Genomic DNA, 20,694 nt, shown 5'->3' with positions numbered 1-20,694 from the left:
TCCCTCCCTCACCTGTCATCTCCTTTAGAGGACAAGGCATTATGTCTCGTCTTATTCGTCCTTATATCCCGGGCCTAGCACAGGGTGTGGGAGCCCAGCAGACACGGGGTAGCCATCTCTCCTGCTTCTGCCCTCCCCTTTCTTTCTCTGTTCCTCGGAGGCTCGAGGACTTCTGCTTTGGGCAGGAAACCTGTTGTTTCGCATCTGGTGCGCAGACAGGACCTGATGTAATTAAAGAGTGGACGAGTGGGATTTTGCCCAGGGTGCTGTGACCACTTTGGTTAGCGGGGAATGTGTAGGCAAGGGGGTGGGAAGCTGTTGGTGCCACAGGGATTTATTCGTTGAATGGCAATGATGGCATTTTCTGCCGAAGTTGAGCTAAGGAAGCTCCGCTCCGCTTCGCCGCACGCTCTGAGTTTCCATGTTTGGTGCTGTAGACCAAGAGGGAGTGTCCTCAGAGAAGCAGCAGAATGGCTCATTTTCCCAGAATCCCTCACGATGGGCAGAGGCGTCTCATCTGGTGCAGAGGAGAGGAAGCTCTGGTTGTGTAGGCCTCCGGGTCCCAGAGGGCCTGAGGACCGGAGGCTCAGGACAAGGAGAGCTTGAGGGCCACAGCGCGTCTTTGGCCGACAGAACATGGTAGCCACGTCCCTGGGTGAGAGGGGTCATGGGCGGAAAGGCCCACAGCTGGGCCTGGCATGAGCTCGGTGCATAAGCTCTTTTGATATAAATATCACACTTACCCTATTACGCCTCAGACCCACTTCACAGGTGGGGAAGCTCAGGCTTAGAGAGGTTGGCCAGCTGCTCACGGTCACACAGCCAAGAGATTCCAGGCCAGGAGTCACGCAGAAGCTTGTGAGACTCCCGTGTCCTGTCTGCTGTGCCGAAGAGGGTCCCAGCGTCCTCCGATGGGCGCTGGCTGGTGGCGGCAGTGTCCTGAGCACAGTGGGCTCGCTGCTCTGGGGGCCCCGAGGCTCATCTCTGAAAGGGGGCGAGTTGGGAGAACGCCCGCCCTGTGAGGCAGGTCTCTGCACCCTGGGCTGCCCCCAATGCGGCTGTCCCCCCGTCCCTCCCTCCCTCCCCCTCTCTCATGCAAGCATTTCCTCTTCTTCTTTTTTTTTTCCACTCATCAAATATTTCTTGAGTGTCTACGATGAGGCACTGGTCCACATGCAAAATAAACTTGAATCTCTGCCCCAAAAGGTGTAAGGGCTGCCACGGAAGAGACAGACCTGAACATGATGACGAGCATGGTGTCTAGTGTGTCCCCGGGGGAGGATGCTATGGGGAAAGCCAGCAGGACAAGGGAACGTGGAGAGCCGAGGTCAGGGCGCGGCTCGATTCGCAGGGTGACGCTCCCCAAATCATGGAGCTTCCTCGCCGAGCCGTGTCCTCACCTTGGGGTGGACGTTCCGACCTCACGGAGCTGCGGTGAAGATGAGAGAAGGTTTCACAGAGAACCGGCCTCCGAGGGGGGAAAGGACTGAGCTGGAAGAGTCTGGCAGGAAGGCGAGAGGGCAGCTTCCACCGACCGGCTGCTGTGTCCTGAGCCCACGCCCTCGTCCTCTGAGCGGTGGGACCTCAGGGGGGCTGCTCAGCTCTCCGGGGCCTCAGCCTGCTTCCCCGTGAAGTGGGGTGATATTTCCTCTCTCCGAGGGTGGTTGTGAGGGTTCAGTTCATCAAAGCAGGCTCTGCGATTGCGCCTGGCTCTCAGTGCCTGTTAAAGAAACGTGCCTATTATTACTCATGTATTGAAGACGCTTCATTGATCTAATTGACTTTATACGGAAGTTATTGCAAACTTCATCCTGCATTTTTATTTTGAAGGACAGTCTGGCGAGGGCCTGGCCCCTGTCCGAGGGGCCACTAGCTTTGTTTGGGGTGGAAATGTTTGTCGCCGCCTCATGTTGGCACAGAGACATGCGAGGCTCCTCTCGGTGACAGAGCCTGTGCGGCGGGGCCTTCCCAGGCCAGGGGCTCACCTCTGCTCCCCGCCTCCTGTTGCAGCCTTTGACTTCTATCGGCGCTGCCACCTTTCCCCGGGGGACCCCACGCCAGCATCCCTGCTGCGGCCCGGCCCCTACGTGCCCCAGTGCGATGCCTTCGGAAGCTGGGAGCCTGTGCAGTGCCACCCTGGGACTGGTGAGGGGGACGGGCACCTCTGGGAGGCCGGGGGATACCCACCCTTTTCATTTTAGTGGCAAGAGCCCCGCACTGGGGACAAGTGAGCTGGACTCTAGGGCCCGATTTTGGTAGCTGGTGGCACATCCCTTAGTTTCTCTGGCCTCTGGGTGACTCATCTGTACAGTGGGAGCAGTGGCCTTCTACCAGCCTGAAGGTCAAGTGGGGGCATTGGGGTGCTTATCCCTGTGATTGGGAACAATATCAGTCAGGGAACGGATGGGGGACTGTGCCGGCCCTGCTGGGAATGTTTGTGGGACCCCCGGGGAGGGGCCCCCATGCATACCCTGAACTCGGGCTGGGATTCTTTCCTAGGGCACTGCTGGTGCGTGGATGGGAAGGGAGAGCACATCCCTGCCTCGCTGATGGCCCGCTCCCCCGAGGCCCCCCAGTGTAAGTGAAGCCCGCGGAGGTCCCCCGCCTGACCCCGGAGACGGGCACTCGGGGCTGGCGGCGCCCGCTATTGCTCCCCAGCCAGCGGAGGCTCCGTGGGCCGGCCCCCGAGTGCAGCCAGATGGCGTTCTCCCGGGTCCCCAGGCCCGGAACAGCCCCATGGACCTTGGTCCTCCCTAGTTTCCTGGGTGGACAGAGGGAGCTGCGGGGGCCCTGGGCCCCCTGCTGACCTGCTTCCTGGGCAGTTACGCCCACCTCTGTGCTTTCAGCCAGCAGCTCACACCTGTCCTGCAACTCAGCCTCCCCCGGGCTTCCGACCCGTGAAGTCAGCTGCCCACTTCACCTCTCACGGACGACACGTCCACGGGGGTCTTTGCCCTGCTCCTCAGCCTGCTCCTCCTCTGAGGTTCCAGCCGTCTGCGAGGGGCCCCCGCCTCCACCCAGACCCACGGCTCGGACCCTGGGCCCGCGGGCTCTCCGTCCCCCCTCTCTGCTGAGAGCGCGTCTCTCTCCCGCAGGTGCCAGCCCCTGTGAGAGGGCTCGAGCCAGCGGGCTGCTTTCTGGGTGGAAACAGGCCGGCGCCCAGGGAAACCGCGCTCCCGAAAACTTGTTCACCCCACGCTGCCTGGAGGTAGGCTCTGAAGGCCCGGGGAGGGAGGGAGAGAAGCCACAGCACTCTCCCACAGGTCAAGGACGAATGTCCTAGTTTTCAATAAATTTTAATTTGTTTTTGTTCAAAACGCACAGGGACTATGTCTACATTTTGGTCTTGGTCCTGGCAGTCTGGCTGTGTGACCTTGGGCAGTTTGCTTACCTGCTCTGTGCTTTAGTGTTGTAAAAAGCATATGATCGGACCCCATTTTTATCCTATGTCCTGCTAGGACTGCTTTGAGGGCCCAAGGAAATACCACTCATGAAAACGCCTTGAAGAATCATTTACACACATACATTGTCTCTCTAAAGTTTTCTTGGCAAAGCCAGCACACACATCAGATCTCAGTTTCTAACATCAATGGAAGGCGTCCTAAGACTGCCCGCGCCAGCACCCTAGGTGATTGTAATAATTCAGTGCCGTGGCTGGTTTCAGGAATAAAAGCTCGTAGAGAGGGCATTCACGCTAGAGTCTTGACCCCTGACGTGCCAAAAGAGGTCCCTGGGCCTCAGTTTCCTGTCCCTAACACAGCCTGGTGGGAGCAGCACCGCCTGCACTGTTCAGCGCCCAGGGGCCCCTGCCTCATTGGGTTATTCTCCCATCAGTTCTGGTAACGTCCAGAAAGGGTCTGGATTAGGACAGCGCTGCTCTGATGCCACCTCCCTCCACGTGCAGAAGCCGTCCCTGGCCAGGGGGCTGCAAAAGCATCTTCCCTGGGGTGACGCGCCCTCGGCTTTGTCTCAGACAGGGGCGTTTGCCAGGCTGCAGGCGTCGGAGGCTGGCGTCCGGTGCGTGGACCAGGCCTCGGGAGAGGGCGCCGTGCCCGGCACAAACAGCAGTGCCCAGTGTGAGTAGTGCCCCCCCCCCACCCTCAGCTCCGCCAGTGCCCCCAGGCCTGGGTGTGGCATCCCAAGAGCTGGCTTCCTGTCCCAGCTCTGTGGCTTCCAGAGCCCTGGAAGCTTCCAGCTTCACTGTGCCTCAGTCTTCTCATCTGTAAAATAGAAACAACATTCCCCAACCTCCGTGGGTTCCCGGGAGAAAGGCACGCGGCAGGGAGCCGGGGTGTGCTTTACATCTGAGAAGCACAAGCGGGTCCTGGTCCCACTTAAAATGGGCACCGACGCTTTTGTGGGGTGACCAGATGATTCTCAGTCCCTGCAGGCCTCTCTTCTGTAGCAGAGTTCGGGGCCTTCCCATGGGCCCCTACACTGCCCTGGGCACCCCTATCGTTGCTCTCGTCACTCTGAACTATAGCTGCTCACTGACTCGTTTATTTTTTAAAAAATAAGAGTTTGTTTGAGCCAAATGGATGACATATGCTGGGAAGCAAGGTCTCAAATGCTCCCAGTTGCTCACTCATTCAGTCTCCTTGCTGACTCTAAGTGCCTGGAGGGCATGCACGCACGCGTGTCTTTGCACATGCATGTGCACACGTGCGCATGTGAACATGTGTGTGCGCGCGCGTGTGTGATGGGTGCAGAGCAGAACCTTTGCCCTGCCCTGCCCCCCCCCCCAGTGGGAGGCAACCCAGGCCCAGGAGGGCGCAGCGAGCAGCCTGGCGCCTGCGGGTGGTGTGGCTCTGCGGGCTCCGTGGGCAGAGCCTGCATCTGGCTTGTATTTGTGCCTAGGCCTGGGCCCCTGTGAGCCGCCCCAGAGCAGCGTCCTCTCTAGGAGAGCTGGCCCAGGCGACACCCCGGCCTGTGGGGCAGAGGACGGAGGCCTTTCCCCAGTGCAGTGCGACCCGGCCCAGGGCAGCTGCTGGTGTGTCCTGGGCAGCGGAGAGGAGGTGCCTGGGACCCGCGTGGCTGCGAGCCAGCCGGCCTGTGAGCGTAAGCCATGATGCCCTGTGGGGGCTCCCGGGGCCAGCGGGGGTCCTGCTCATCTATTCCTTCTCTCGGGCTGGGGGTGCGGTGGGGGTGGGAGGGACTCCAAAGGACAAGGACAGTGGGGGTGGGAGGGGAGACAGGGGATAGGGGAGGAGCATGAGGACAGAGTTGCCACTGAGTCCCGTGAGGTTGAAACGGGTGTCTGCTTTCTGCAAATGCTCAGCCCTGGAGCTGAGACGGGGAGAGCCCCTGCAGGCGTGCCCTGAGCTGGCACCCAGGAAGCTGGGGCTGGCCCGCTGGGGCCTTCCAGGTCCTGGTCACCTGATGTTGAGGGGGGAGCAGGGTCCCGAGAGCACATTCTCGGTGGGAGGGGTCCGTCTCAGCCAGGAGCTGTGGGAATTTGTGCAGGTGTTGACTTGTTTATTTTTATTTCTAGTTTAAAAATTGTTTGGATATCAAATATTAAAATATATATATGAATATATATTAGAATATGGAAATAGATTATTACTTGTTCAGATCTATTATTTATCAGTTACCTTCTATTTCTCCTATCTACTCAAGTCACAGGGAATTATAATCATTTTAAAATTGACCTGAGCAAGCAGGTTAGGCTGTCTGAATTTCATTTCAGGACTCTAAATGAAGACATCTCAAAGTATTTCACACCAGTTGGGTTGTTGGTCTGGCGGGGTTGAGAGACACTGCTCTAAGTGATTCCGTTTACTGAACGTGGCTTTCTTTTGCTGTTCTTCTTGTTTTATTGATTCGTTTTTAAACTTCGCAGTCTCTAAGCAACCGTTTGGAACTGCAGAGACATTTGATTAAGCCTAATGATTTATATGTGTGAAGAGAGTCTTCGGTATTTGTAAATTTATATTTATACTTGTAGAGGGAAAGTGGGAGTCCTTGAAGGAAGGGTGGCGGGAGGACTTGTCCCCTTTCTTTGTGGGGGCCTCTTCCCCCTCCATTCCACTTCCCCTCCCGCCCCTCACCTGGAATGTGCCCACACTCCCACTGCTCACCTTTTCTCCCAAGCCCGGCTTCGCCCCCTTCTGTGTGGGGCCTTTGTGGCGGCAGGACTCTGTCACACTCACCCCTGTGCCCTCAGCAGCTGCCACCATGCAGGGAACACAGGAGGTGCTTGGTGGGTATTGACGAGTGGGACTCCCTTCCCTGTGCTTCCGAGAGAAGAGGTATCAGTCGTAGGGATGGAGCCAGTCAATGCTCCATCTCCAGGGCGCCTAAGAGTGTTCCGCACGGTCCGGGACCCAGGAAATAGACCGATGTGCCTCCTCCAGGGGCAGGCCTGGGAGCGCAGCTCTTTTAGGTTTTGGGAAGACCCTCTGTGGCTGGTCCTGCAGGATTCCATGATAATAGCTCATGTGTGCAGAGATTCGCTGTTAAAAGGTGCCTTTCACATCCCTTATCCCACGCAGGTAAATGGATAGAACCGTCCAACCGTTTTATAGATGGCAGAACTGGGGCTCAGAGGCTCACGTACAGGTCCCAAGCCACACAGCTAGCAGGTGGAGCAGCCAGCATTCCTTCTGACCTCCTGCAGAGTGTGGCGGAGAAGGCTCAGAGGTGGGAGCTGGACAGACAGACTGCAATGTCAGCTCTCCACTTCCTTGCTGGGCAACCTCGGGCTAGTCCCTTAACCTCTCTGGATCTCAGTTTCCCAATCTGTGAAATAAGCACACAGAATCATAGCTCTTTCTGAGAGTCATCGTGAGGGGTACTCAAACAGCCTCTGTAAGCCGCTTAGCCTGGGGGCCCCGCGTACTGCCTCTGGGGTCTCACCTGGCTCTCCACTGCTGCTGTGGGCCTCAGGGCAGCAAAGGTAACCTCCCCACACTTCAGTGTCCACATTCGTGGGATAGGGGTCTCATCCAGTGACAACTACGTGAACATCCACATCCTAAAATTTTCATTGTCGGCAGTAATATATACTTCCTTTGTTGTTATAATAATGACAATTGACATTTATTGAGCATTTGTTATGTTTCAGTAGCTCTTCTAAGCTCCTTGCATGCCTTAATTTTGAGTCCCACCATCCTTCGGAGGCAGGCATTCTTGCTATCCTCACCAGTTTATGGGTGAGGAAACTGAGTCACAGAAGTTAATTAACTTGCTCTAGGGCTCTCAGCTGGTAAATGATTGAGCTGGGCTCAGCGTCTGGCAGGCTGATCCCAGAGCCTGTGGCCTGACTCTGTGTATAAGAGCCAGCTCCATCAGCCCACTGCAAGTCACAATGCGAGCTCTTGGCCAGAGGCTATCGTTCTTTTTAGAAAGAAGTCAAGGCTGCTCCTTGGCGTTCAGAATGAGTCATTATCTGTCACGGAGGCCCCACGAGTACCCATGAATCGCATGCGAATTACAAATCATAGAGCCAGACATAAACAGGCAGGCAGGCTGTGCCCGAGGCAGATAATTATCTAGACACTGGGAAATGGTCACACCGGGTGTGTCTGTTCCCTGACTCACTCACTCACCCTCTTGTGTAACCCGTACTCATGGCCAGCTTTGTGCTGTGGTCTGAGTGAACAGGGGCCCCATCCAGGGGGGAGACCAGCTTGCAGGAGTTTAGACACCTGACTCATTGAGAACATGGAGGGCTATGCCCTTGGCCTGAGAGCTTGGAGAAAGGAGACCTAGGAAGGCCTAGGAGAGCCATGGAAGGTGTTAGAAAGCTGGAGGTGCTGAACTGATAACTGAGGGTCTGAAGGAATCTTCTAGACAGATGAGCAGGTGGAGGGAGGGGCATGAGGTGGCATTGAGGATCTGTTTGGGGAGAGAGAGCCATGCCCCCCAGGGGGGCAACCGGGCTGGGGGACAGGAGAGTGGGCAGAGAAGGCCGGGTCAGTGGGCACCCAGGGAGCTGAGAGTGGACGTCCAGCTTCGCTACAATTTCTTTGCTGGCCATGGGGACTGGATAGGACGAGGAAGCTTCCCTAACAGTTCAAGGAAAAGATGAAGGGAGTGTCGTGGGAATGCAGAGAAGCTGAGAAGGTGGGAGCCGCTGCCTTTGCTGGCACCAGGGCAGAGGGGAGGGCACCGCCCAGGAGGGCCGCAGGGTTCCAGCCTGGGACAGCAGAGGGGCGGGAGGTGCCATGTGCTGAGCTCGAGGTGCTGAAGCAAGAACAGGCGTGGGCAGGCAGCGGTGAGTTAGGACGTGTTGGCTTGGAGGTGCAGAGGACCTGCTGGTGATTGGATTTAGAGGCGGGAAGAAGCTCGAAGGCCTGAGCGGGAGATGAAGATCCAGGAGTCGCCCGTGCTGTGGGGTCTGCTAGAGCTGAGCGGGGGCGGCCCCCCTGAGAAGGGGGCAGAGAGGGAGGGAGCGGGCCCAGGCGGGGGTCCGAGGAGCCCCCGCGCGTCTGCGGGCAGGGAAGAGGAGGAGGGAGGCAGGGCGCTCAGCCCCCTGTGCCGGGCAGAGCCCCACAGCCGGCCCCCTTTCCTCCCCCAGGCCCACAGTGCCCGCTGCCCTTCAACGCCTCGGACGTGGCCGGCGGAGTGACCCTGTGTGAGCGAGCCTCCGGCCCAGGGGGGACTGCCATCCAGCGGTGCCAGCTGCGGTGCCGCCCGGGCTTCCGGAGCGCGTTCCCAGCCGGGCGGCTGGTGTGCAGCCTGGAGAGCGGACGCTGGCTGTCCCAGCCACCCCAGCCCCGGGCCTGCCAGCGTGAGTGGCCTCGCATTTCCACCCCTGGGGAGCCGTCCCATGCGCGCCAGGTGGCCCCCAGGGCAGGAGAGAGGGCCTGCTGGAGCATTTCTAGAAGGAGCCCGCGTGCTTCACAGAACCCTTTGGGGCTCCTCTGGACCCACCTGCTCCTCGGGGAGCTGCCTTCGTTGCAGGCGCCGCCGGGCTGTGTTGGGTGTAGAACTCGGTGCAGCAGGCAGGTGCTCCGGAAGCCATGTTCATTACTATGGTGCTGACAAGCTCCAAGATGCTTGTCTGGCATCCGGGTGTGACTCTGCCACTCCAGCCTCTCCCCCGGGTGCATTTGGAGCTCCAGGGCTAATGCCTGGCAAGGCGGAGGGCCTGCGCCCTGTTTGAATATTGGCAGGGCACCTGTCCTGCCTGTCCACGAGCCCACGGTCACATGCGCCGGCTGTGAGGCAGCCCCAGACTGGCTGCATCCGCCTTGGCAGAGGCTGGCGTCGTTACTCAGCCAGGCAGGGCAGGGGCAGACGCCTCAGCGCCTGGCACAAGGCTCTGGGGCGCTGGCAGCGTGTCAAAGGACAGTCTGGGTTGCAAAGCATTCTGGGATGGAGAGTGCTATCCAGGAAAAGTTCAGATGTGATGCGGACAAATAAGTCCACCTGCCTGTGACTTAAGGGTGGAAGCTGAAATCCAGACCAGGCTGGTCACAACTGGGTTTAGCTCACGGGCCGTGGGAGAAGAGACGGGTAGGTCTCGAACTCCAGAAGTGAGTGCAGGGCTGCTGTGCGCAGCTGTGCATTTCCCATAGGCTGTGGTGTCTGCGTGTCACTGGCAAAACCACGTGGCGTTGCCCTGTTTGAATGTAACACAGCAGGGAAGCTTTTCCAAGAGGAATACCAGGACCCCCCAAAATGTAAAGCAGCCTGTTTGGGGACTGAGGCAGGACGGGGCTGGCTGTGAGCGCTCAGTAATTTCAGAACCAGCTGTCACCCTGGGACGGGTTCAGACTCCGAGGGTGCCGATGTGAGAGGGCAGCGCTCGCGTGTTCCAAATGAAGTGAAGGAGGGCGATTTCTGCAGAGGAAAAAACTGTACAAAGCAGAGCAAATGCTCCCGCAGGTCTGTCACCGGTGTCTGCTGACCTCTGACCCTTCCCTGCAGGGCTGCAGCTGTGGCAGACCCTCCAGACGCAAGCGCAGTTCCAGCTGCAGCTCCCACCGGGCAAGATGTGCAGCGCGGACTACGCGGGCCTGCTGCAGGCGTTCCAGGTCTTCCTCCTGGACGAGCTCACAGCCCGCGGCTTCTGCCGGGTCCAGGTGCGGGCCTGGCCTTCCCCGTGGCGGGGGCTTGGCCTCTGCTCAGGGTCATGGTGTCAGCAACCCGGAAGGCTCAGATGAACCTACAGCTGGACACCCACGCATTTTACCAGCGGGCAGACTGAGGCCCAGAATGAGAAAGTGGTTCGGCCCAGGTTAATCAGGGAGCAGCAGGGGCGGAGTCCAAAGCCGTCTCAGCCCTGGCCGTTCTTGCTACCTAGGGATGTCAAGTCAGATGCATGCTGGGCACTTCTCATTGCCAGGCCCGGTGCGTCCCTTGGCACGGATTAGCCCACGCAGTCTTTAGTGACCTATTATTGCCGCTTGGTAGATTGGGGGAGCAAAGACTAGAGGGTCAAGTAAGTGCCCAGAGTCACATGGCTGAGCAATGGCAGAGCCAGGCTGACTGCAGAGACAGCAGAACTGTGATCACCAAGGGGTGCTGCCACCACCCCTGGAGAGAGAGCCTGGGGACATGGGGCAGGGAGGCTGAGGTGCCAGGACCCACTCTCTGAACTGCCAGGGCAGATGCGTTTCTCAGCAGATCCGCAAGAAGGCATTAGGGGTCCTCTTTGGAAGGAGCTGGGTGCATGCCAACTGGAAAGATGTAGGTCCGTACATAATGAAGGCCAGACTTTTTAGCTGTATACTAGGTGAGGGTGATTTGAAGCCACGAGAATTCACGGAGGGCGTCTTTAAAAGTCACTTGACTCAATAAGTCCTTGTTCTGCTCAAAGTTTGCCAACTCATCGGAGCAACTCATTGTTAGCACCCGGTGCCAAGAGTTTTACAGAAGACACATTTTCACAAAACCAAGCACAGAGAGTATTGATTCTAAAACAAACAGAAACATATACTGTCCCCTTTGCTCCAAAGAAGCGCACTTGACCACGATCCCAGCACTGCCTGTCAATGGCTAAGCGCCAGCTGTGCCACCCCTGCCCTGTGGGAAGCTGTACTTCCCTCATCTCTAATTATTTCACCACCCTGATCAGTGCGCGTCCTTACCCTTATACAGTGTATAACGCTTACACAGAGTCAACGGAAGGCCTCAGAGAGTACGTTACCCAAGATGACGCATTGCTCAGTAGGTCCAGGTTTGCCTAGAGCAGTGGTTCTCAACCTTCCTCATGCCGCGACCCTTTAGTACAGCTCCTCATGTTGTGGGGACCCCCAGCCATAAAATTATTTTCATTGCTACTTCATAACTGTCATTTTGCTACAGTTATGAATGGTAATGTAAATATCTGATAGGCAGGGTGTATTTTTGTTGTTACAAATTGAACAAAATTAAAGCATAGTGATTAATCCCCAAAACAATATGTAATTATATATGTGTTTTCCGAGGGTCTTAGGCGACCCCTGTGAAAGGGTCGTTCGACCCCCAAAGGGGTCACGACCCACAGGTTGAGAACCACTGGCCTAGACTCTCATCACACCAGGTTGGAAGCAGAAGGGCCTGGGACACACTGGGGAGACAGAGCCCCAGGACGGGTTAGGAGGTGAAGCACTGTGGGGAGAGGGAGCATCAGGGAGCAGGAAGGTTTGGGCTCGAGGGCTGGGTATTGATGTGGGGCTGCCATTTACTGAGACGAGAACATTAAACCTCACACAGTGGAATATTCCAGAATCCCCAGGCCTGAGAGCGGAGCCTGCTGAAGGCAGATGGGGGAGAAGGCAGCCTGGGCAGGGGCCAGGGGGTGGGGGCTTCCGGGAAGAGATGTCAGGGTGTGACCATGAGATAGGGAGCCTTTAAGGTCGGGGTGGGTGTTATTCAGAAGTCAGAGAGGACATACAAGCTTTCATGTCAGATGGATCTGGTTCAAAGCCTGGTTCCACCACTTCCTACCCGAGCAGCCTCACCGAGCCTCACGTCAGCCATCTATGCAGTGAGGCTGGGAGCACCTACCCTGGAGGGAGGGTCAGATTCAGTGAGATAATATGTGCGGCCCCATGTAGTATGTGCGGCTGCAAGATGAGTAGGTGTCTGTACCACCCTCCAGATTGTTCACGGGGTTCAGTCACGTACACCTCAAGGCCGCGTCCCTGAAACGGCTTCCTCTGTGGGGACAGTGGGCAGAGTGCACGTCCCAAGGATGGGGGAGGGGCTGAGGAGCCTCCGATTGACTGCCCAGGTCCAGGGTGCAGGTCGCCTGCGGTCACGCCCTCCTCTGGCAGTAACAGAAGCTGAATTCGGGGCCCGCTGTGGGCTCAGCAAAGCTGGCTTCCTACTCCGTGTTCCTGAACTGAAGGCGTCTGTCTCCCTAGGTGACAACGTTGGGAACCCTTGTTTCCATCCCTGTCTGCGACGACTCTGCAGTGCGGGTGGAGTGTCTGACCAGGGAGCGGTTAGGCGTGAATGTCACGTGGAAATTGCGGCTTGAGGATGCCCCGCCCGCCGCTCTCCCTGCTTTGTATGACGTTGGTATGTTTCCCTGCACTGCTGCCTTACAGAAGCTAAGCAGGGTCTCCGAGTCTGTTTCTGCATCTGTCAAGTGGTGCCGGTGAGGCCATGACGCCTTCCTGTGGGCATCTGGTGAGGTTATCAGCCTGGCCCACGGGAGGAGCTAAGTACTAAATGCACGTAAAGATCCGTGAGTTTCTGGTCAGTGGCTAACGAGAGTTAAATACTACCAGCTGATTACGTTTCGGTGCCCACTTTCTAATGCTTCTGTTGACCTGGGCCCAGAGAGGGGATTCAGGTGTGAAGAAAGGGCGAGGGGGTTAGTGAGGATGTCTGCTGATTCATAATTCACGTCCTGCCCGCTTCACGTTACAGACCTCAGACCACTCACACGTTTAAACCTGTCCCTGTGGTCTCTCTAAAACAGGGCGCTTACAATAAGGATGAGCTGAGAGAGTAGGAAGGGCTGAGGAAGAGCCGAGTGGAGTTTCTGATATAACCCAAGGGTCAGGACTGGCTGAGCTTGACCTTTGTTCTGTGACGGGACCTTCTGGAAGAGGTGGCCAGGGTGTAACCAGAGGGGAGACGGCACCAACTCCCCCCGCCCCCAAGCGTTAGGAAATAGGGTGCCTTGTCTTCGTCCGGGAAGAGCCTGGATAACTTGGGTCTGTCTGAAGCTACCAAAGGCTGAGATGTCACTGCTAGCGTCGATGGCGAGAGCAGGTCTCAGGCCGCAGGTCAGCTTCACGACAGCCTGTTGTGAGGGTTCCTTGCGTGCTGGGGTCCCTCCCAGCTCCGGACGTGGGACTCATCTCTCTTCCTGGGAAACACAGTTAGGCAGCTGGAGGCCTTCTCAGTAAACACGGAGGCTGAAGCTGCCTCGTCTTCTGGAGGCTCCGTCTTCCATCTGAGCAGCTCCGCCCCACATCCTCGTAATCGTCACCCACCGCAAGAGGGGCATTTCCAGTTTGCAGATGGGGACACTGGGGCTCAGAGATGGGCACCGTAGATTAGGGACTGAAGTCACTATGTCCTGTGCCAGTGGGGATCCCGTGGGTGCCTCAGAAAGGGCAGGAGCCACTGGTTTGGCTTCGGACACTGGGTGGCCCTGGGCAGGTCAGTCCTCCTCTGTGAGCCCGAGCTTCTCCTCCTGTGCAGTGCAACATGGGTAATGCCTACGTCTCCTTCTGGTGTGGATGTTCCGGGTGGCTCTGCCCCTGGGACCTCCCTGGCCCCTGCAGAGAACAGTGGGATGACACCCCTGCCCCACTCTGTGTCTTTCCAGAGGAAGCCTTAGTGGGCAAGGATCTGGCTGGGCGCTTCACAGATCTGATCCAGAGTGGGGGGTTCCAGCTTCATCTGGATTCGAAGACGTTCCCTGCAGACACCTCCATTCGCTTCCGCCAAGGGGACGGCTTTGGCACCTCTCCCAGTGTACGATACGGGTGCTTGGAAGGATTCCACCCAGTCTCGGCCACCAGCAATGCCAGTCAGGACCCACTGGGGTGCGGTAGGTCCACCCCCTTCCCTGGACTATTGTTACTGAGCCCTGTGAGGCTGCAGGAATGGCCACCCGAGCTCTGAGAGTGTGGACATTCCGAGGGGACAGTTGTTCATTTACGTATTTGGGAGCTTTTCAGTCCTGCACTGTGTGTGGGCAAGTGGTCATCACCCACCAGGCCGCAGCTGACCCTAGAGGCACAGGTGGCAGGACAGAAGGAAGAATCCCGATGATGGAAGTTACCCCTTCCCCTTGGTTCTTGGCAAGCTTGGACCCTGCAGTTTGGGCTGCACTGTCTTTGTGGCAAAGACCAAGGTCTACCCCATGTGCTCCATGACGTTTCTCCTTCTGGTTGCGGTGACCTGTTGCTCGCCACCCCCCACATATGGCCATCAATGAGTCCAGGGCTTGCCCCCTCAGGGGGGTGTTCCTGGCGGAGGTTGACTGGGGTTGTTCTTGGCCTTGCACGTACATAACCTTAGAAGTGGTTTTCACTAGAACGCAGCTGCAGATTCCTTGAACGGGAGATGTGCGAATTTCCTGTTGCTACTAACACAAGCCCCCACCGACTTAGTGGCTTCAAGCAACACCCATTTATGATTTTACAGTTCCACGGGTCTGAATTCTGACACGGGTCTCACTGGGCTAATGTCAAGGTGTCAGCGGGTGGCCTTCCTGGGAGACCCTTGACTTTTTCAGCTTTGAGATGTTGCCCCCATTTCTGGGCCCATGGCTTCCTTTCTTGGTCTTCAAAGCCAGTGGTGTCACCGCTCTGTGACCATTCTGTGGTCACAGCTCCCTGGGATCGTCTTGCATTTCTAAGCATTTGTGGTGAAAGACAGCTGATGACCCAGGACACTCTCCCTGTTGTAAGGCCAGTTGATTAGTGACCTTAATTCTATTTGCAACCTTACTTTCCCTTTGCATGTGACCTAACATAGCCCCAGGTCCCACAGATTAGGATGGGGACAGCTTTGGGGGCCGTTGTGCTGCCTGCTACAGAAACTTCCAGGGTCTCGTGGAGAGAAGCCTTCCTCCCACGTGGCATGAGCCACAGAGGCACTTTTATTGAGCTGCAGAGGGGGGTGTCCCCTGGTTACCTGCTTGTATTGGTTGCAGCACAAGAGCTACCTGGCCTTTTCTTTTACAGAATCCATGCCAAGTTCTAAACTCCATGTTGAACTTGAGATGCAGCTAAATCTTAACACAGGCACCAGAAACACAACCGCTTCCCACCGACATTCATAGAGGGTTTTGCCATTTAAATACACCTTCACAAATATTTAACTCTCACAAAGCCCCCGGCGGCAGGTGATGTCCCCATGTGATAGATGAAGAGGCTGAGGCTTACCTGAAATGAGATCATGCAGCTGTAGAGCCCAGAGCAGGGGTGACCCAAGGAGGAACTCAGGCTCCCGAAACCAGTGATCTGTGGGTGAGTGACCCCAGGTCCTCCGGGACCAGAGCTCACGATCCTGCCACCTAAGCAGAGCAGCCCCGACACAGAGGACAAGAAGCGGCAGAGGGCGTGGAGGGCACCACCCGCTGGGGTGGGAGAAACAGGGTCACAGGGATACAGCCATGCTCCCAACACCTGCCACCGTGTCCCCGGACTTCCCAGAGAGAGCTCGGGGCTCCACTGCCAGACTCTGAGCGAGGAGGGGTGGGCATGTGTGGCCACAGTCTGCTTTTAGGGTCACTCCAGATAGTGCTGGAAAGCAGGCCTGGGAGCCCCCCTGAGTTTCACTGACTCAGGTGCGCCCTCTAAAGGGTGGAGCCAACAGGTGGAGCAGGAAGAGGCGGAAGAAATGGGCGCCAGTTCAGGCTCAGGTCAGAGGGTCTGATCTGCCTCTGTGCCATTAAGCAAGTTTTATTTTTTGGGGGGGTGCTGGTGGGGTGGGAGCCAGGGGCCCACGTCCCGTACACTGAAGGGGCTGGACTGAACATCTGATCCGAAGCGTCCCGCTCAGGAACTGGGTTATTAGACTATTAGTTCCTGTCTGCCCGGATGGGTGACCCAGCTCAGCTGGGAGGTGAGGGGGTGCCGCTGAGGTCGTGCTTCCTGAAGGGGGAGCACCTGCAGGTGTTTCAGTCAGAACCGGCCCCAAGGTGGCAGGCATCGGAGAGGGTGGCAGCCACCGGAGAGGGTGGCAGCCACCGCGGGCGTGCCTGGGGAAGGGGCTGAGTGGGAGGTTTCCCTGGGCTGCCCTGACTGGCCGTCTTTTCCTCTAAAGGACCACAAAGGCCTTGTTGTTCGTAGGTGGTGCCGAGACTGACCCTCAGTTCTCCCTGATCCCAAAGTCCTCGCTCCATCCTCTGCCTCACACGTTGCCCCCCTCAGCCAGGGGGTCATGCCGCGATTCTTGTCTGCCTTCCTATGGGCCCTCTTTCCTTCTGAAGCACATCCGGAGCATGGCTGGGAGGGACAAGTGCGACCGTGTCCTGTGGAGCTAAAGCAGGGTTTCTGGGACGATCTCAGGGGGCTAATCTGGATGGTCCCCTTGGAGGGCGGTGGGAATATCCACCGTCATGACTCACGCAGGCCTGGTGGCCCTTATCCAGGGACCAGAGACTGTGGGGGCTGGGGCTTTGTTTGTAGCTCCCCCGGGTCAGCCACGCTCGCCCGTTAGCCTCCAGGCCAGCTGTGTGGTTTTCCCTGGAATCACCGGCTGGCAGCCTTCGTGCCAGGCTGGCCCATTAAGGAGAATCCCAGAGAAACCGCCTGGATTTTCCATTTTCCATTCTGGACAACGTCAAGTTTTATTCTTTGATGGCAGGTTCTTATAATAGAGCTAGTACGCTATGGGATTTTTCTGAAGAAACATTTTCTCTTTCCTTCCTTCTACACTTTCACTCTTTCTTCCTTTTATCCAGCCATCCACCCACCCATCCATCCAAGCTCTCAGAATAGAATTATGTGTCAAATACCATGTTATGTACTCATGGAAGCAGAAGTCTTCGCTCTGCTTTCAGGGAACTGACAGTCTAGTTGGAGAGAGGCAAAGGAAAAGGTGTCTAAACTGTCACCTGGAAGAGCTTTGTCCACCCCAGGCAGGGCAGTCAGGGGCTTGCTGAGGGAACAAAGGCTGGCATGAACTTGAAGGGTGAGTTACAACTGCTTCCTGACAAGAGCAGACAAGGAAGACTGTGTGTGCATGTGTTTGTATGTGTGTCTGTGGACAAGCCTCTGTGTGTGTGTGGGGGGGGGGTGTATATGTGTTGAGGCTGCTGAAGACACCCCGGAAATGGAGATTAGTGCCAGAGCAAGGAGTCATGAAGTGGAGTGGCTTCATGGGGGCAGCACTCATGACTTACGTGGCTGGAGAACAGGGTGTGCAGGGAACATGGCAGGACATGGGGCTAGAGAGACAGGCAGGGACCAGAGCTGAGGAAGCCCTGGGGCACAGCACGGCACTGAGGCTGGGGGGGCGGGGGGCGAGGCGTCACAGGAGACTTCAAAGTTGGGAAGTGACGGGGCCAGGCATTTGGTGAAGAACCATGATGGTTCCTGATGGATACTTGCCTGCAGCAGAAATATGGCTGTCATTGCTATAGGACTGTGGGACTGCGTTGGCATGACTGAAAACTTTGTGAGACTTCTAAACACAAATGGGCCACAGCGTCTGACTTTATGGAGGAGGGAGCTGAGGCTGAAGGGGTTTCCCAGTGACTGTCATGGAGGGAGTTAACCGAAGGATAAATGCCCGGTTGTGGCTGTGGACTCGGGGTCTTTGAGAGGACGCACCTGCCTCGGGGAGGGGGATGACAACCCAGCTACTGTCCCCTGCTGACTTACACAAGGGCTCTTTCGGGTGGATAAGTCTGTCGATGTCCACGAGGGAGAGGAACAGAACACACGTCCCCTGAGCATCGTCCAGAGGCCTGTGACTTACTGAGCTTGCAGGCCCTTCACCTGCACCTCGGGTCTGGGGGCCGGGCACCTCGGGTGGGCGGAAAAGGTTTTGTTTTCCTTAGGCATGAATTTGGAGAGCACTTGAAAAAAACAGTCACAGCACTGGGTTAAAATACTAGAGATGATCAACAACCTGACTCATAGAAGGAATGAAACCACACTCTCTGAGCGAAGCTATTAATTGCTCAGCGCAGACCGGAAAACACGCCATTCAGTTTCCAGGGTGTATCTCGAGTTTCTGATTTACTCAGAAATGCTGGGGTGAGTGCCTGCTAGAGATGGGAGTTGTTAGGTCAACAGTGGCTTCATTAGAGCTTGTCCCACATGTCTGCGCTTACTACTCGGCCAACGGGAGTTGGTTGAATTGGTGGGTGGAGGAAAGGCTATGGTTTGGAGAGAACAAGGCTCAAGTCCAAGGCCATTTGTACCCCACACTGCGTTCCACCATGTCTTTAACGTTGGGAAATGTTCCCATGGTGACTTATGATTGGACTTCACCTGTCACGTCGTTCTCCAGCGTCACCTCTTCCCTCTGTCTACTGAGCTTTATCTCAGGGGCCAGCTCTGTCTGGCTGTTTTCTTTCCATTCCTTGAGTTATCCACACTCATGCCTGCCTCAGGATTTTTGCACTTGCCTGGAAGTCTCTTCTCTGGGGTCTTGGCTGGGGGTACTCCTCATCTTTTGAGCCTCGAGTGTCACCTCTCAGAAGGGCCTTGCTCACTAGCTTCATCTTATCCATCAAAGTCTTAACACCCCTCATCCCGCCAGCCTGTCACGCCTGCAGAGCGGGAGCTTGTCTGCCTTCTATGCAGCGTGTCCTCGGCCCTTGGAGCCTGACACGCAGCAGGTCCTCAACGCACGTTTGTTGAGTGAGTGAGGTCTTGGACTGATTTGGGGGTGTCGCATGCATACCCTGCGTGTGGTGAGGTTTTAACTGTACAGCACGTGTCTTATTAACATCATTTCTCTGTTTATCTTTTCTAGTCAAGTGTCCTGAAGGAAGCTATTATCAGGATGAGCAATGTGCTCCCTGTCCGGTTGGATTCTACCAAGAACAGGCCGGGAGCTTGGACTGTGTCCCGTGTCCCGTGGGCAGAACGACCGTTTCCGCTGGAGCTTTCAGTCAGACCCACTGTAAGTTCCGCAGGGTCCTGCTTTGAAATAGAAACCCCACAATGCAATGGGGTCATAGGAGAATGTCTCAACCGTGGCCCTGTTGAAATTTGGGACAGATGATGCTTCACTTTGGGGGGCTGTCCCTTGCATGGCAGGATGTGTATTTAGCAGCATCACTGGCCCTGACCTGTTAGATGACAGTAGCATCCCCCTTCCCCACCAAGTTATGATGACAGCCACCCATGTCTCCAGACATTGCCCAGAGTGTCTTGGATAGAACAAAATTGCCCATCATTGAAAACCATCGGTACACAGCACGATCATTGGAGGGATCACCATCTCACCGTCTTTGAATACCTGTGCCCAGCAGGGTCTAAGCCAGGCATTCCACTTGTATCGTCTCATTTAATCCTCCCAGTTCCCCTTCCAGATAAATATCGTAAGTGAACTTTTACAGATAAAAAAGGTTAAGACTCAGAGAAGTAATTTAGCCGGAGTCACCTAGCTAGTAAATGACACGGCTGGCCTTTGATCTCGGTGTTGTCTGATTCCGAAACTTCTGATTTTTGCGTCAACCTTATCAGATTAAGAAGTGGAAGATATTTTCCACCTCCAGGTCTTGCCACTGTGTGGTTCATCTGCCCTTTGCCCTGTACTTCTGTCAGGACTGTGTGTACGTGTGGCCTTCCCATATGTCACATGATTTCTCTTGGCCTACTTACTTCACAGTAACCTGGGTATTGCTGGGTTTTTCCTGGCTAGGACTCATAAGTTGCCTTGTGCCTTTTTTCACGTCAGCCTGAAATTGTGTCAAGAAGAGGCAAACTGTTATTGCCTAAAAACTGAATAGTGCCTAGAATTTGAAAACAATGAATCAAAAGAGATCAAGTCACCTTCTCTGATAAAGGCAGTGTCCTCGGTCAGAACAGCAGTGGGAGTAGGGCAGTAATTCCAGGAGTGTCAGAGGAACTTTAGGGCCAGGAGTTGGAAGACAGTGTTCACCGGGTGTGCCCCCATCTTTGACATCCGGGCATCACCCTCAGTGGGCACACGTTGACTCCAGTCTCTCTGGTTTGGGGTGATGTGAAGGGCTGTTACCCTGCTAGAAATGTGTTCTTAAAGGAGGGTCAGCATAATGTACTGACCCTTGTACTGGTGAGGGTGCCGCGGACAGAACAGGGCCACAGCAGAGGCTGGGAGCGGGTGCCAGCCAGAGCCGTCTCATTCCCTGCTCTCCCTTCTACTGGCACTGCCCCGCAGGCCAAGTCCCCTTCCTTCCCTGAAGGTCACCTTCCTCATTTGTGAAATGAGGCCAACGGTGCATCCTTCACAGGGTGGTTATCTAACGTGTCTTTGCCAAGGTCAGGCTGCTGTGCACACATTAGCATAGGCTGAGTGGCTGCAGTAGCCAGTGCTGATGGCTCATGGTTTCGGAGGCTGGAAACCCCAGCCCAGGGTGCCAGTGCGGTCCGGTGCTTGGGGCGCGTGCGTGCGGAGGGAGAGACCTCCCATGTCTTCCCCTTTCGGGAGGGCACTGGTTCCATCATGGGGATTCCACCTCGGTGACCGCACTTAACCCTCATCACCTCTCAAAGGTCCCACCTCCAAATACCGTCACAGCGCAGTCAGTGGCTCCCACATAGGAACCAGAGGAGACAAACATTCAGTCTGCAGCAGAGTGGACGCCATGAAAAAGTTTACGACACACAATGAGCACTCATTCCCATC

The 20,694-nt window shown here is 56.3% G+C and overlaps 1 protein-coding gene across 1 annotated transcript in view; it reads left to right on the top strand.

Moving 5' to 3' along the window:
• Positions 1–20,694, top strand: part of TG (thyroglobulin) — a 198,031-nt gene that overhangs the window by 20,313 nt on the left and 157,024 nt on the right. Inside the window, exons 12-21 of the mRNA XM_090282726.1 lie at positions 2,011–2,145; positions 2,500–2,577; positions 3,096–3,208; positions 3,974–4,076; positions 4,858–5,058; positions 8,522–8,734; positions 9,877–10,031; positions 12,300–12,456; positions 13,721–13,945; positions 18,835–18,984. Coding sequence (XP_090138852.1) covers positions 2,011–2,145; positions 2,500–2,577; positions 3,096–3,208; positions 3,974–4,076; positions 4,858–5,058; positions 8,522–8,734; positions 9,877–10,031; positions 12,300–12,456; positions 13,721–13,945; positions 18,835–18,984 — 1,530 coding nt within the window. The remainder of the gene's footprint in view (positions 1–2,010; positions 2,146–2,499; positions 2,578–3,095; positions 3,209–3,973; positions 4,077–4,857; positions 5,059–8,521; positions 8,735–9,876; positions 10,032–12,299; positions 12,457–13,720; positions 13,946–18,834; positions 18,985–20,694) is intronic.

Source organism: Furipterus horrens, unplaced genomic scaffold, assembly GCF_987537825.1.
Source record: "Furipterus horrens unplaced genomic scaffold, mFurHor1.1.pri manual_scaffold_7, whole genome shotgun sequence".
NCBI lineage: Eukaryota > Metazoa > Chordata > Mammalia > Chiroptera > Furipteridae > Furipterus > Furipterus horrens.
This window is presented reverse-complemented; position numbering and strand designations above follow the sequence as displayed.